Source organism: Cyprinodon tularosa, unplaced genomic scaffold, assembly GCF_016077235.1.
Source record: "Cyprinodon tularosa strain WSP-4 unplaced genomic scaffold, ASM1607723v1 ctg188, whole genome shotgun sequence".
Classification (NCBI taxonomy): domain Eukaryota; kingdom Metazoa; phylum Chordata; class Actinopteri; order Cyprinodontiformes; family Cyprinodontidae; genus Cyprinodon; species Cyprinodon tularosa.
The window spans coordinates 802,347-820,279 of NW_024038663.1; the positions used below are offsets into that span (position 1 = coordinate 802,347).

The 17,933-nt window shown below is 38.4% G+C and overlaps 1 protein-coding gene across 2 annotated transcripts in view; it reads left to right on the forward strand.

Annotated features, from left to right (window-relative positions):
* The window catches only part of cntn5 (contactin 5), a 225,097-nt gene that overhangs the window by 99,259 nt on the left and 107,905 nt on the right, over positions 1–17,933 (forward strand). For both annotated transcript variants that reach the window (XM_038282848.1, XM_038282849.1), the window contains exon 5: positions 9,435–9,610. In XM_038282848.1, the coding sequence (XP_038138776.1) occupies positions 9,435–9,610 (176 nt within the window). The remainder of the gene's footprint in view (positions 1–9,434; positions 9,611–17,933) is intronic.

Sequence of the window (17,933 nt, forward strand, 5' to 3'; positions counted from 1 at the left end):
CTTTTTCGTATCGCTCCCATTCGGGAACCGTTCGACGTAGCAACATGAGCCTTGGTGAAGTTGTTCCTCAGACCTTCCTAGCACTCACATTGAAGGAAGTGTGTCGATATCTTTTATCGTTTAGCTAGGAAAAAGGTTTGTTCGGGGGTAACAAATCTGTCCGAACCCCAAAATCAAGATTTTGACAATTATACACTTTTTTACATCGTCACCACGCCTAGACGAAATATTGTAGAAATATGAAAGTTACAACAGTTGTAGTCCAAAGATGGCTGACGCTCACGGTGAAAGAATTTTTTGAATACCTAATACGGTTTTGGCTCACCGCTCGTTTGTTCGGAGGGAAAGTTTTGCTTTTGAGAGTTCTGCTCTACCATTGTGCTGCATGTTATTCAATGAGACCAGCAGGATTTCTCAAACCTTTATATTCCTCCTTCCCATTAAGGCTGTGAATGAGCTACAGCCATGAAAGTTACCCCAATTGGAGACAAAGGATAGCTGTCGCTTAGACTGAAAGAATTTTTAAGATACCATTTACGGTTTGTCTTCAGCACTTGTTTGTTCGGAGCTGATATTCCCATTCAAAAAAGCCTGAGAACAAAGGAACGAAAGTGAAGCGCATGTCTCTCTGTCACTGACAGGCTCGTTAAGCGTTGTCAAGGTAACCGTGCTTCAAAGAGATTTTACCTCCACCACTTTAAACAGCACATTTTAATCTAATGGAGGGAGACAACACTGATTTAACATTAGGAAGTGGATACAATATGACTACTGGCCATGACCCTTCCCTTCACACGCAACCCTGATAGACTTTCAAAATAAGACTCCGGGGACCCTTCAAAATAAAAGCCCCTACATTAAACTCATATTTTTTCCCAGCATATGGCTCAACATTATGACCCAAACTCAACCACTTTTTTAAAAATGAGACTCTAGGGGGTTTTCAAAACACACCCCACAGAAAATTTCAAAATAAAAGCCTCCCATTGCCACTTTATCTACTGCCCTAATAACAAGGGAAAAGAGTGATTTAACGATTGGAAAGTCATCAAGTATCACTGCTGGGTCTGACCCTTTTCTCAACACACAACCCTGCTAGACTTTCAAAATAAGACTCCAGTGACCCTACACAATAAAAGCCTCTATATTATACTCGCGTATTAATTGATGCAAATGGCTCAGCATTATGACCCAAACTCTACCAGCTTGTTTCTATTAGACTCTAGGGACCTTTTCAAAACATACCCCAGAGCGAATTTCACAATAAAAGTCTCCCATTTACGCTCTAATACAGCATCTATTCACCCAATAACATGGAAAACCAGTGATTTCATATTTAGAAATGGATTCTATATCACTGCTGGGCATGACCCTTCCCTTGACACACATCCATGATAGACTTTCAAAATAAGACTAAAGGGACTCTACAAAATAAAAGCCTCTTCCTTACACACACTCATTCATTGTGCCGTATGGCTCGTAGCTATGACCCAAACTCAACCAATTTCTTCAAATTACACTACCAAGGCCTGTTGACCACACACCTCAGTGCATATTTCTTAATCAGGTTCTAAGATTTACACTGTAATAAAGCATCTGCTAACCTCGTAACATGCAGCCTAAGCCTGCCAACGGTGCTGTCATCAACACAGCGGCTCGTAACATGCAGGTTCAATTTTTTTGATAAATTCAGCTCCTTAAGTGGTATTAGCTCTCTTTCTATAAGCTTCTCTCTCTGTCCTTCCTCTGCTTCTCATGGTCAGTCTTGCACATAGGTTTGTAGATTTTCAATCCTCTAAGGATGACACTGTTTTCTTTATGCTGATCAACCAACACATTTTAAATCATTTCAAATTGTTTTGCCAAGTCTTGACATTTCCACATATGATTTCAAAATTTTGATACTTATTCAATACCATCTTCCTCAACATTTTACTTCCCATCCTTAAGCTACTCATTTTTTCTTCAACCAGATAAGATTCAAGTTTTTCTTTGTAATTTATTTTCTGATTCAGCTAATTTAATACTTTTCAGCCTATGCTGTGAACTTTGGCTTCATTCTGCTCTCTTTCTGGACAGGAATTAAGCTTTTCTGTTTGCTGCTAATTCATAACACGCCTGACATGTTTCTGGAAAGTAGGTAAACCCCCCTTCAAAATTTCTTTAGACATTTTTCTAGAAACTTGGGAGACATTATATTAAGACCCTTCTAGTGCCCACATTCAAGACATTTTTTGATATCATGTATGGTTTGGCTGTGCAGCTTTTAAGATGAGTTTGTTTCTGCCATTTTACTGCCAAATGATTCTACCCTACAAAATCTTCAGATGATTCAATTGTTTTCTGCAGTTTGAAGTTTCTGATGACTTCCTATCACATTTTCATATGTTCCTCAGCTAATTTGTGCTTTTTTCATTCAGCAAAAAAAGCATTCCCACTTTGCTGTTTCTGCGAAACAGCTTTTTCTAGTTATTATTATTATTTTTCCGTACGTTTTTGGTCGTTAAACTACTTCAACAGTTTTCAGCCGACTTAAACAAATTTGGTATCAAAACGTTCAGCTCGTTCAGGAGACCTCTGCTATATCTTTTGGTAAAGATATTTCTTGTAGTTTTCGCGATATTCAGCTTTTTCTGCGATTTTTGGCCCCATTGAAATGCATGTAGAATTCTCAGATTTAAGCAAAATTCAGCTAAAACTTTAACATCTTTGACCTTTAACTACTTCAGCATACTTTCACCTAGAAACACCATTCAACTTTTAAAATGTTTCTGTATCTTTCTGCTATTACTGTTTAACTCAGCTTTTTGCTAACTTTTACAGTTTTACTTCAGTGAAGCTTCAAACTTGAAAAGAAATTTTAACGATTTTCAGATTTATAATGGAAGTCTATGGACGGAATTCTTCAACTGCCAGAGTGCGTGCTCTAGCTTTTGAGCTGTTCTGGTTTTTCCGAACAAATTCTTCTCACTCCCTCATTTTTCACTCTATTGAAATAAATTTTACATCAAAACGTAGGCATTTTTGTCAGGATTCAGGAAATGTAAGCCTCATTTTTGTCGGATTTACGGTTTTCCTGCAGTTTGGCCCAGACCACGAAGAAGTCCACACTTCCCCAATAGAAAGCCAATGAGAGCTCTCTGAAAATCCGAACTGAAAATAAAAAAAAAACAGACTTTTTGGTATCGCTCCCATTCGGGAACCATTCGACATAGCAACATGAGCCTTGGTGAAATTGTTCCTCAGACCTTCCTAGCACTCACATTGAAGGAAGTGTGTCGATATCTTTTATCGTTTAGCTAGGAACAAGGTTTGTTCGGGGGTAACAAATCTGTCCGAACCCCAAAATCAAGATTTTGACAATTATACACTTTTTTACATCGTCACCACGCCTAGACGAAATATTGTAGAAATATGAAAGTTACACCAGTTGTAGTCCAAAGATGGCTGACGCTCACGGTGAAAGAATTTTTTGAATACCTTTTACGGTTTTGGCTTACCGCTCGTTTGTTCGGAGGGAAAGTTTTGCTTTTGAGACTTCTGCTCTACCATTGAGCTGCATGTTATTTAATGAGACCAGCAGGATTTATAAACCTTTATGCTTCTCCTTCCCATTAAGGCTGTGAATGAGCTACATCCATGAAAGTTACCCCAATTGGAGACAAAGGATAGCTGTCGCTTAGACTGAAAGAATTTTTTGGATCCCATTTACGGTTTGTCTTCAGCACTCGTTTGTTCGGAGCTGATATTCCCATTCAAAAAAGCCTGAGAGGAAAGGAATGACAGGCTTTCACTGACAGGCTCGTTAAGCGTTGTCAAGGTAACTGAGCTTCAAAGGGATTTTACCTCCACCACTTTAAACAGCACATTTTAATCTAATGGAGGGAGACAACACTGATTTAACATTTGGAAATGGATACAATATGACTACTGGCCATGACCCTTCCCTTCAGACGCAACCCTGATAGACTTTCAAAATAAGATTCCGGGGACCCTTCAAAATAAAAGCCCCTACATTAAACTCATATTTTTTTCCCAGCATATGGCTCAACATTATGACCCAAACTCAACCACTTTTTTAAAAATGAGATTCTAGGGGTTTTTCAAAACACAACCCACAGCAAATTTCAAAATAAAAGCCTCCCATTGCCACTTCATCTACTGCCCTAATAACAGGGGAAAGAGTGATTTAATGATTGGAAAGTCATCAAGTATCACTGCTGGGTCTGACCCTTTTCTCAACACACTACTACTAGACTTTCAAAATAAGACTCCAGTGACCCTACAAAATAAAAGCCTCTATATTATACACGCGTATTAATTGATGCAAATGGATCAGCATTATGACCCAAACTCTACCAGCTTGTTTCTATTAGACTCTAGGGACCTTTTCAAAACATACCCCAGAGCAAATTTCACAATAAAAGTCTCCCATTTACGCTCTAATACAGCATCTATTCACCCAATAACATGGAAAACCAGTGATTTCATATTTAGAAATGGATTCTATATCACTGCTGGGCATGACCCTTCCCTTGACACATATCCATGATAGACTTTCGAAATAAGACTAAAGGGACTCTACAAAATAAAAGCCTCTTCCTTACATACACTCATTCATTGTGCCGTATGGCTCGTAGCTATGATCCGAACTCAACCACTTTTTTAAAATTAGACTCTAGGGGGGTTTTCAAAACACACCCCACAGCAAATTTCAAAATAAAAGCCTCCCATTGCTGCTTCATCTACTGCCCTAATAACAGGGGAAAAGAGTGATTTAAGGATTTGAAAGTCATCAAATATCACTGCTGGGTCTGACCACTTTACTCAACACACAACCATGCTAGACTTTCAAAATAAGACTCCAGTGACCCTACAAAATAAAAGCCTCTATATTATACTTGTGTATTAATTGATGCAAATGGCTCAGCATTATGACCCAAACTCTACCAGCTTGTTTCTATTAGACTCTAGGGACCTTTTCAAAACATACCCCAGAGCAAATTTCACAATAAAAGTCTCCCATTTACGCTCTAATGCAGCACCTATTCACCCAATAACATGGAAAACCAGTGATTTCATATTTAGAAATGGATTCTATATCACTGCTGGGCATGACCCTTCCCTTGACACACATCCATGATAGACTTTCAAAATAAGACTAAAGGGAACCTACAAAATAAAAGCCTCTTCCTTACGCACACTCATTCATTGTGTCGTATGGCTTGTAGCTATTACCCAAAGTCAACCAATTTCTTCAAATTACACTACCAAGGCCTGTTGACCACACACCTCAGTGCATATTTCTTAATCAGGTTCTAAGATTTACACTGTAATAAAGCATCTGCTAACCTTGTAACATGCAGCCTAAGCCTGCCAACGGTGCTTTCATTACCACAGCGGCTCATAACATGCAGGTTCAATTTTTTTTATAAATTCAGCTCCTTAAGTGGTATTAGCTCTCTTTCTATAGGTTTCTCTCTCTGTCCTTCCTCTGCTTCTCATGGTCAGTCTTGCACATTGGTTTGTAGATTTTCAATCCTCTAAGGATGACACTGTTTTCTTTATGCTGATCAACCGACACATTTTAAATAATTTTCCAATTGTTTTGCCAAGTCTTGACATTTCCACATATGATTTTAAAATGTTAATACTTATTCAATACCATCGTCCTCAACATTTTACTTCCCATCCTTAAGCTACTAATTTTTTCTTCAACCAGATAAGATTAAAGTTTTTCTTTGTAATTTCTTTTCTACTTCAGCTAATTTCATACTTTTCAGCCTATATTGTGAACTTTGGCTTCATTCTGCTCTGTTTCTGGACAGGAATTAAGCTTTTCTGTTTGCTGCTAATTCATAACACGCCTGACATGTTTCTGGAAAGTAGGTAAACCCCCCTTCAAAATTTCTTTATACATTTTTCTAGAAACTTGGGAGACATTATATTAAGACCCTTCTAGTGCCCATATTCAAGACATTTTTTGATATCATGTATGGTTTGGCTGTGCAGCTTTTAAGATGAGTTTGTTTCTGCCATTTTACTGCCAAATGATTCTACCCTACAAAATCTTCAGATGATTCAATTGTTTTCTGCAGTTTGAAGTTTCTGATGACTTCCTATCACATTTTCATATGTTATGCAGGTAATTTCAGCTTTTTTCATTCAGCAAAAGCATTCCCACTTTGATGTTTCTCCGAAACAGCTTTTTCTAGTTATTATTATTATTCCGTACGTTTTTGGTCGTTTAACTAGTTCAACAGTTTTCAGCCGATTTAAACAAATTTGGTATCAAAACGTTCAGCTTGTTCAGGAGAATTCTGCTATATCTTTTGGTAAAGATATTTCTTGTAGTTTTCGCGATATTCAGCTTTTTCTGCGATTTTTGGCCCCATTGAAATGCATGTAGAATTCTCAGATTTAAGCAAAATTCAGCTAAAACTTCAGCATCTTTGACCTTTAACTACTTCAGCATACTTTCAGCTAGAAACACCATTCAACTTTTAAAATGTTTCCGTATCTTTCTGCTATTACTGTTTAACTCGGCTTTTTGCTAACTTTTACAGTTTTGCTTCAGTGAAGCTTCAAACTTTTAAAGAAATTTTAACGATTTTCAGATTTATAATGGAAGTCTATGGACGGAATTCTTCAACTGCTAGAGTGCGTGCTCTAGCTTTTGAGCTGTTCTGGTTTTTCCGAACAAATTCTTCTCACTCCCTCATTTTTCACTCTATTGAAATAAATTTTACATCAAAACGTAGGGATTTTTGTCAGGATTCAGGAAATGTAACCCTCATTTGTGTGGCATTTACGGTTTTCCGACAGTTTGGCCCAGACCACGAAGAAGTCCACACTTCCCCAATAGAAATCCAATGAGAGCTCTCTGAAAATCCGAACTGAAAATTCAAAAAAACAGACTTTTTCGTATCGCTCCCATTCGGGAACCGTTCGACGTAGCAACATGAGCCTTGGTGAAGTTGTTCCTCAGACCTTCCTAGCACTCACATTGAAGGAAGTGTGTCGATATCTTTTATCGTTTAGCTAGGAAAAAGGTTTGTTCGGGGGTAACAAATCTGTCCGAACCCCAAAATCAAGATTTTGACAATTATACACTTTTTTACATCGTCACCACGCCTAGACGAAATATTGTAGAAATATGAAAGTTACACCAGTTGTAGTCCAAAGATGGCTGACGCTCACGGTGAAAGAATTTTTTGAATACCTAATACGGTTTTGGCTCACCGCTCGTTTGTTCGGAGGGAAAGTTTTGCTTTTGAGAGTTCTGCTCTACCATTGTGCTGCATGTTATTCAATGAGACCAGCAGGATTTCTCAAACCTTTTTATTCCTCCTTCCCATTAAGGCTGTGAATGAGCTACAGCCATGAAAGTTACCCCAATTGGAGACAAAGGATAGCTCTCGCTTAGACTGAAAGAATTTTTTAGATACCATTTACGGTTTGTCTTCAGCACTTGTTTGTTCGGAGCTGATAATCCCATTCAAAAAAGCCTGAGAACTAAGGAACGAAAGTGAAGCGCATGTCTCTCTGTCACTGACAGGCTCGTTAACGTCGTCAAGGTAACCGTGCTTCAAAGAGATTTTACCTCCACCACTTTAAACAGCACATTTTAATCTAATGGAGGGAGACAACACTGATTTAACATTAGGAAGTGGATACAATATGACTACTGGCCATGACCCTTCCCTTCACACGCAACCCTGATAGACTTTCAAAATAAGACTCCGGGGACCCTTCAAAATAAAAGCCCCTACATTAAACTCATATTTTTTTCCCAGCATATGGCTCAACATTATGACCCAAACTCAACCACTTTTTTAAAAATGAGACTCTAGGGGGTTTTCAAAACACACCCCACAGCAAATTTCAAAATAAAAGCCTCCCATTGCCACTTCATCTACTGCCCTAATAACAGGGGAAAGAGTGATTTAACGATTGGAAAGTCATCAAGTATCACTGCTGGGTCTGACCCTTTTCTCAACACACAACCCTGCTAGACTTTCAAAATAAGACTCCAGTGACCCTACAAAATAAAAGCCTCTATATTATACTTGTGTATTAATTGATGCAAATGGCTCAGCATTATGACCCAAACTCTACCAGCTTGTTTCTATTAGACTCTAGGGACCTTTTCAAAACATACCCCAGAGTGAATTTCACAATAAAAGTCTCCCATTTACGCTCTAATACAGCATCTATTCACCCAATAACATGGAAAACCAGTGATTTCATATTTAGAAATGGATTCTATATCACTGCTGGGCATGACCCTTCCCTTGACACACATCCATGATAGACTTTCAAAATAAGACTAAAGGGACTCTACAAAATAAAAGCCTCTTCCTTACATACACTCATTCATTGTGCCGTATGGCTCGTAGCTATGACCCAAACTCAACCAATTTCTTCAAATTACACTACCAAGGCCTGTTGACCACACACCTCAGTGCATATTTCTTAATCAGGTTCTAAGATTTACACTGTAATAAAGCATCTGCTAACCTCGTAACATGCAGCCTAAGCCTGCCAACGGTGCTTTCATTACCACAGCGGCTCGTAACATGCAGGTTAAATTTTTTTATAAATTCAGCTCCTTAAGTGGTATTAGCTCTCTTTCTATAAGCTTCTCTCTCTGTCCTTCCTCTGCTTCTCATGGTCAGTCTTGCACATAGGTTTGTAGATTTTCAATCCTCTAAGGATGACACTGTTTTCTTTATGCTGATCAACCGACACATTTTAAATAATTTTCCAATTGTTTTGCCAAGTCTTGACATTTCCACATATGATTTCAAAATGTTAATACTTATTCAATACCATCGTCCTCAACATTTTACTTCCCATCCTTAAGCTACTAATTTTTTCTTCAACCAGATAAGATTAAAGTTTTTCTTTGTAATTTCTTTTCTACTTCAGCTAATTTCATACTTTTCAGCCTATGTTGTGAACTTTGGCTTCATTCTGCTCTGTTTCTGGACAGGAATTAAGCTTTTCTGTTTGCTGCTAATTCATAACACGCCTGACATGTTTCTGGAAAGTAGGTAAACCCCCCTTCAAAATTTCTTTATACATTTTTCTAGAAACTTGGGAGACATTATATTAAGACCCTTCTAGTGCCCACATTCAAGACATTTTTTGATATCATGTATGGTTTGGCTGTGCAGCTTTTAAGATGAGTTTGTTTCTGCCATTTTACTGCCAAATGATTCTACCCTACAAAATCTTCAGATGATTCAATTGTTTTCTGCAGTTTGAAGTTTCTGATGACTTCCTATCACATTTTCATATGTTCTTCAGGTAATTTCAGCTTTTTTCATTCAGCAAAAGCATTCCCACTTTGATGTTTCTCCGAAACAGCTTTTTCTAGTTACGTTTGCCCTCATTAAAACATCTTCAAATTTCCCTCTTATGTTTTTCAGCTGGTACATCAATGGGACAGAAGTAGATTCAAAGACAGACTATCGCTACACCTTCATAGATGGAGATCTCATTATTACAAATGCAAGTGAGATTAATGACTACGGGAAGTATCAGTGTCAAGCTGAGAATAGCTATGGAATCATCCTCAGTCGAGAGGCTCTACTTCAGTTTGCATGTGAGTATTCTTCAAATTCAAACAGTTTATTATCACTGTTTTGTTCTCTGTTGAAAGTCAGAAATGTTTTAGAATTATTGTAAAATTTTCAAGGTTTTGAGTGGAAGTGTCATTCTCATGTCAGCTGTAGGTCATAGCTGAATTAATGATATGGTTTAAAAATAGAAAAATGTTTGCTTTCCCTTTCTAAGTACTTAGAAAAGGGGTTTGCAGCAAGGTTTAATGCTGAATGTAGTTCCCACTAGCTGTCTCATGCTGTATAGTTATGCTGCTAACTGGATGCGTAGACTTAAAAGCTTTGCTCAGTGGTAAATGAGAGACAAAAGCACATTTTCCTCCCTGATCAACCACTGGTCCACCTCCAAAAACATCATGGGCTAAGGCAGCATAAAATGAAAGAGCAGGGGTATTGAGCCCAAAGTAAAAGGCATGCAGGTATTTAGTTTTCTTGGAGCATGACCAACGGCTTAATTTGTAATGTACAGGAGACTTGCTAGTCTCTGTTACTGCACTGGAAGTGGGTACAAAATTAAATGCTCCTCTGTTTTCTTTGTTTTTTTTCTTTTCTGGAAAATAACATTTGGGATGTAATTGCCTAAATGTCACAAGACCCAGAGCTCGGGATCTTTTTTAATGTTTTTGAGCTTCCATGCTTGTTTTTACCATGTTTTTTGTTTTTCTGCTGACTTGTTGCAAATAGTTGTTGTGCACAAGGTGTCCCCGACACCTCGTACTGTAATGCTTTTTGAGCATTTTCTTCATTTCTGCAGTCCATCATAAATGTTAATAGTCTGATGTGGGACATTGTTATGTTGCAGAGCCGAATTCTACTTTAAGCTTTGTGCAGAAGGTCTTAGATTTTTCTCTAGCATCATCTAATGAACAATAGTTCACCATGAATTCATGCACAATAATGCATGAATTCATAGAGACATCTGTGATGGTGATGACACTTCGATCCACGAGCAATGTTCGAGGTATTTTTCATGTAATACTAATTTAATTTCCTAAAGAGACACTTTGTAAGTTTTTACTCTATCTAAATCTTTAAAATAGCCTTTTTATTTTACCTTTTATGACTAACACATCGTTTGATGTGCAGACTGACACCTCAGTAGTTCAGCACCAATGCATCTACTGTACAAGCCTGTAGCCTTTTTTTTTTATTTACTTCGGGTATAAAGTTCCTGAGCTGTTCAGCACATGTGACGTCAAGCGTGCACACGTTAAATGCCTCGGACCTAGAAAACAATCAAAACATTATATACAAGATAGATCTTGTACATGCTCAGAAGCGCCTGGCACCCAGCTTAACTGAGACAACTATAGCAGCTTCATGTAAGGTGAAAAAAAAACAATATTGTTAAGTACGAGCACAAACTATGACAACAAGCAGAATACTGCTGCAGTTCTGTGTTGTGGCCACAGTTGGCAGTATCATTAGAAAACTCCGTAATGCCTCTTTAATTGACTTGTGTCAAGCATCTTCTCTGTTCCGGTGTCCAATGTTCAGATTTATCAGTCTAAAGGACTTTGCTCCAAAGTCTCGCTCGATGTCTCTGTTGTCTTTGTAAAACTTTGGAAATAATATTCTCCATATACTGTGCATCTGGCATCATCTTACTAAATTTACAGGCATTCACAAGTTCTTAACAACAATAAAAGCCACCTTTAGGTCCTGGGAATGGCATTTTAAAGGTATTTGGAGACTTATTTTTGCACGTTGCAGGCTGCTTTCCTGCTTTCAGCTTTTCTGAAGTAGAACGTTAGATTTTACAATCCATTTGAATCCAGTTACAAGGATTGGAAACTTTGAGTAACCACCAGAAATGTTTCTTTATTTTATTGATTTATCTGATTTAACTGAACCTTCAAAAAAAGTATTTTCATCTTTTTGTATCACTTGATATTATTGAATTACTTGAATTATCAGGTTTTTTTAAGTCATTCCAAATACACATACATTGAAATAAAATTATGTAATAGAAAATAACTTAAATATGTCTAAAGTGTTTCAGGAAAGCTGAATATAGATGATTTATGGAAGTAATTTGGTGACTTCCGGTTGCCACTAGAAGGAATTGTTCTTTCTTTTTCTATAATGGTATACTTTGCAATTTTGGTGTGCTGTTTTTAACCATTGTAGCATTGTGTTCTTAATATATGGTGATACACTTTTTATGTTTAAATACCCATTAGAAGTCGTCTTTTGCACTTTTTTCATCCTCCTTTATGTAAACTAGGGCACTTAACATACCCATACTTTGAAACCTGCAGTCATTCGGCTGTTAATCCAGATTTAAGTGTACAAGACTTATTTACAAGTTCAATTTCTTTCTACAATAGCATAGACCTCAACTGTATCTACAAGTAAGAGATTTTTAACATTGAGAGATTTCTCTTTTTTACCTTTTAAAGGGTCAGAATACAGTACCTGTATGTAATATGTTAACAGGTTAACTCTTTACTCCAAACTGATGTATGTGTGATTGTATAGACTAGGCTTGTGAAAGGAATGTATGAATGAACAGCTCTGAGTTTAAATATAAAACAAACTGCACTGGCAGACAGAAATACCCAGATGGTAAAGTAGAGATAAAAGTAGAAAAAGAAAAAAATAGCAATTCTATATTAGAAGAAGCATGAGCTGCATTTCAACCAACTTGCCTTAATCTGTCTGGATCTTTTCCTTCTCCTCACTTTGGTCAAGGGTCACATATGTGTTTTGAAGACTGAGCTTGAGAAATGCAACCTGCCTAAAAATGAGCTGTCTAACATTTAGATGCTCATTTATTTGCTTCGTGTTAAGACAGGGAGAGCTGTTTACACGTTTCCAGCAATACTGTTTGCTGGTTCCCATTATCCATCAAATACAGATCAAGATATTATTCTCATATTTTGCTCAGATTTTGTTCCTCAGAAAAAACAGCAATGCTTCGCAATGACCAGCGGTTAATTTATTTGGGATTTCAGAGAAGGTGTTCAAGCTTTTATTGTCCACATTTTAATCTTTCAGTCTAAAATCATTGTGGCTGTGATGATTAAAGCTCCAACCTAATTTGACTGGCACAGCATAGGAGTGTTTTATGATCCATGTCAGTAATTGCTTGCTTTTATAACAGTCAGCATGAGGGGCCAGTTTATGAAAGCCCTGTGAATTTGCTGCCAGTACATTTCTCCAAATACCTTTAATGTACTGAAATAAATAAGCTTCTCTTAAAATTCTTTTCCCTTTTTTTGTGTGTAATCCTGTCATAATGAAGAGTCGATCATAATGACTGTGTCATTTGTCTTAAATAGAGACAAAACGCCTAAACAAGTACCCCTGAACCCTCCTGTACTGAACGTAGATCTCTTACTGTACAGCTTAGTTGCAAAATCTCCCTGAAGCTGTGGGGGGGTTGGGGGGGGGGGGCTGGTTTCCATCTCCAGCAGTCTAAGGGGTACACTGAAAAAAATAATGCCACCATTTTTTTTATTCTAAATAAAATTAAGTAATTTTAACATAATTGTTTTATGTTAGCAGGGTAGGACATGAAAAAAATGATACTCAACTAAATATGGTTTACTAGATGCCAAAAACAGTTGCATAATGTTTTAAGTGTATACACCCTTGACATAGCAGGGTAACACAGAGGCACAAACACTCATACCTATTATAGACACCAAATAACATAATAGTCATGTTTTTGGACTAATAGCTGCAGTATACAAAGAGAACTCACACATGCACATGGAGAATAAGCAAAGTTCATGCAGAAAGATTATTTTGGTCAAGAATCAAATCCATTACTTTCTTGCTGCAAGGCAATATTTCTACAGACTGGGTCAACATGCAGCCCCCTCTGTAGATATTAACTCTTAAATTAATGTGAATAATGGACATTTATTTATTTCTCACCTGAGGTTTAAAAAAAAAAAATAAAAACGCTCATTAAAGTTTTATTTTCTGAAAGCTCCTGCCTCAACCCCCCAGGCCACACAGCAGTTTCTCGGTGATGGCTTTTCAATCTGACCTCTGAGTAAAAGTGCTGAGTTGTCCACTGAAATCAATAGTTTTAGCTTACTGAGCCTGTATTTGTGGCAGGACTGGACTATATTCTAGTTGCCATGCAACCAAAAGCGTTCTTCAAGATGTCACAGCAGACAAATAACATTAAACTTTAACCACGCCTAACACCAATTCTGTTTCATGTTTGTGTCCTACTGACTGTCACTTTCTGATGTTATTCATTGCCCAGTGTGAGATGTGCATCTGCAAATGTACACGATTTAGCTGGTTCTATGCGTTTACTCTACAGTTGTCTATATTAAGCATGTCATGTACTGGACAATAAGTAATAGTAATTCTACCTAGTGTTTCAAATTGGAACAACCCATTAAACACAAAACAATAAAAGCTTGTTGTTGTTTATGTTGCCAAGTCAAGAGAGAGACGACTACATAGAAAGGTGAGTAATTGCGATTAAGCTACAGTACGTTGCTGTGCAGAAACCTTTGAAGAATGCTGAGGTGTCCTAAGTATTGTTGAGTATATTTATGGCCTGCTTCCCTTGCTACTTTCCATGCTTGCAGGCGGCTGCTCTTTTACCAATATAAAATACCGAATGCTGCATTCTGATTGGCTTAGTAAGTAAACAGGAGTTACATGCTGCATCAAAGTAGTTCTGCACTGTACCTCTAGGTTTAAAAGTAGATTGTTGATGGAGAGGTCCGGTTATTGATAAGAAAAGTTACTTCCATACCAGGTGATAAATGAGAATGATTGTAGTCAATTTGACACTGAATTTTATACATACCACTTCTTTAAAGATTTGAAAGAGGATTTTCAAAGAAATTAAGTATCCAGATTAATCTAAAATGACTTCATTGATGGTTGGCATTCTTGAACTTATGCCCCCCCGCCAAAAAAAAAAAAAAAAAAAAAAAAAAAAGAAATCCGTAAACTATGGCTGTGTTGGGGCCTACAAAACATGAGCCAATCTACTTTGCCTACTGTTGAATGTGGATTGGCTACTTGTTTGTCAATTAAACAATTTGCGTACTTGCCCTCAGTACGTTATTTATGTAGGCTCCAAGCGTATCTCATACGCTCTTGCGTAGGCGCCAAACGTAACTCATTACGTGTAACTCATACAAGCATAACTTATATGCTCTTGGTCTTGGCTAGCAGTCCGCCATTATGTCGAAGCACTAATAAATACTATGCTTGTTTGCTGCTGCAGCGGAGGTGTTTACAGTGTAGAGAACCTTTGTGAAGGAGTGGACACAAATGCAATAGGACAATTCAAAGATACACCACAAGCCATTGGACATATCTTCCACCACAGAATCCTCTTTCCTGGCTTTAAGGATAGCCATTTTTTAATGCCAAGTAAAAATCTTAAATCTATGCCTTCTGTGCTATATGCAGTAAGATACTTTATATCTTGTCAGTATAACAAAACATGTACCAGTCCAATGTTACAATTTACTGCATGGTGCAAAATAGTTACAGGTCATTGTGAAAATATTACAAGCTGATAGTAAAGTCAAATTTGTTTATAACATATAACATATTTTATAATGTAGCATTATTTTATTCGTCTTGATGCCATAGCCTACATATATTACATACGATCCTTCTGAAGTAATGTTTAAATACATATTTACTGTAGAACAAAAAAATTAAACAGGTCATTTGGAACCTTTTTTTCAAACTGAGATTTACATAACAATTTTGATCGTAGCAACATCAACAGTTTGCCAATGTTTGTTTACCATCTTTTCCTGGTTTCATACAAAATATGTAAAAATTGCTGAAGCAGCACTTCAGGTAGTGCAGGTAAGTCCTTGATTATTAGAATCCCCCTTTCTGGTAGAGTACAGACAGGAGTAGTGATAGCAGGGCAGGCTAATGTTAGCCCCTTTCCCATATAAGAAAATGCTCCCACACGAATAACCAAGCCGCACTCTGGACTTCAAGGAGATTTCAAGTCAAGCTCAACACCAACACACGTTTCTAACATGAAAACTTCAAACTTCCTAGTGATGACATCTATAAGTTCTTGGATGTGTTGTCTTGTTGGGAGTCTGATGGAAATAATTTCTTCAAAATATTCTGAGATGATATGTTTGGGGTCACGCATGGCCAAGTGGGAGAAGTGACAGCTGATATGACGGTGTCACATTTGACATCAGCTTTGCCTAAACCACCTTTACAGAAGACAGGATTTTCTAGCAGACAGATGAGACGGTATCCTGTTGCTGGAGGCTTGACAGGAAATAATCTGAAGAGATGAAGTAGTGACACACTGTGCCAGGTTTACCACAACAGATTTGTCTTTATTTGTGCAGAAGTTCCATGGCTAAAATCAATCTGTTTATAAAAAATGCTATTGTTTACTACTCATGCTGTATTGTGACAAATGCTTTGTGACCTCAAGCTTTGAAAATTAAGGCCTAAAGAATTGCTCAATGAATAAATATGCGGCTCAAGTTCAGTTCAGACAGTTAACAAATCCCACAGCCTTACTTTTTACAACTGTGCCATCTGCCAATCCATCCAGAATGAATATTTTAATTCTTGATGCACTAATACCAAATGTAATAGCTGTGCTGTTGTAGTGTTTTTACGGTTACCCTTTAGGGGGTTTGAATGTTACTATCAGCTTCACACATCTTCAGACCTGCCTTGATAAAATGATAATAACACGGTGTGATTAGATGGTGAGCATCTCTGAACATTCTTTTTCTAGTCTTAACACATATATTACATTTGATAAAGTTCTAGACTTCGGCTTTAATATGTTATCATCAACATAGTAATTGATCTAAACCATTTTGTTGTCAAAATCCTGAAAAGTAAACTTATTTCTCAGTTTTAAAGTGTTTTGTAGCCTCTTTTTAATTTTTTTAATGACTTTTCAGACTCCTTGTTAGTTTGCCCAACAAATCTACATGTGTATTGTGGATCTAGAGAAGACATTCGACTATGTACCTCAGGGGATCCTGTGGGAGGTACTCTGGGAGTAGGGAGTACCGGGCCCTTCAACAAGGGCTGTAAGGTCTCTGTATGACCAGTGTCAGAGCCTGGTTCACATTGCTGGCAGTAAGTCGGACTCGCTTCCAATGAGAGTTGAACTCCGCCAAGGTTGCCCTTTGTCATCGATTCTGTTCATAACTTTTATGGACAGAATTTCTAGGTGCAGCCAAGGTGTTGAGGGGATCCGTTTTGGTGGCCTTAGGATAGCTTCTCTGCTATTCGACGACGACGTGGTTCTATTGGCTTCATCAGGGCATGATATACAGCTCTCTCTCTGGAGTGCCGAGTGTGAAGTGGCCGGCATGAGGATCAGTGCCTCCAAATCCGAGACCATGGTTTTGAGCTGGAAAAGGGTGGAGTGCCTTTTCCGGGTTGGGGGGTGAACTGCCTCTAGTGTAGAAGTGTAAGTATCTTGGGTTTTTTTTTCACAAATGAGGGGAAGATGGAATGGGAGATCGACAGGCAGATTTTTGTGTGCCTCCCTGATGAGGTGTTCCAGGCAGGTCCCATCGGGAGGACACCCAGAGGGAGACCCAGGACATGCTGGACTATGTTTCTCAGCTGGCCTGGGAACGCCTTTGGATTCTCCCGCAGGGACTGACCCAAGTGGCTCTGGAGAGGAACGTCTAGGCCTCCCTACTAAAGCTCCTACCCCCGCGACCTGACCCTGGATAAGCGGAAGAGGGTGGATGGATAAGACTCTTTCATATTTGGTATTACGTTCACATTATGCCATGATCTTGGCGCTGATGCTTTGGTTTTTTCCTTTGCTCCTTTCTCAGCTGTCTAATTGGTTCTGCGGCTGATTATCACCGATCATTTCCACCTGTTCCTCTACTATTTAGGTTGTGTGTTTGCCTCCCATCAGCGCCAGGTTATTCGAGTGTTTTGGTGAGACGTTTCCTAGCAATCTTTAGTCTGTCTGTTTTCCTGATTTTGACCAGTTTCTGCCCTGAGGATCTCGAGTTTTGCCTTGCCCCTGTCTACTCTGTTTGTCGTATCTGATCTTGGATTCTACCGGCTTCTGAACCTGGAAATGTCTTCTGACTTCGGCCTTGGAGTTTCCTTCTGGACTCGGTGGCGGCTCGGGGGCAGCTGGCGCCCGCTCCGCTTGCTCTTTAGGAACTCTGGGGGCGTCACCCGCCGCATCTGCGGTCAAACCTCCCTCCTGGATTCTGCTGTGTTCTCCGCGAACGGACTAAACTTTGAATCAGGTCAGTGACTTTGCTCCAAGTCGTATTCAGCTCCGCATCCAGTCTCTGACCTGTATTCTCCTATCTCTGCAGAGATCCACCCCGC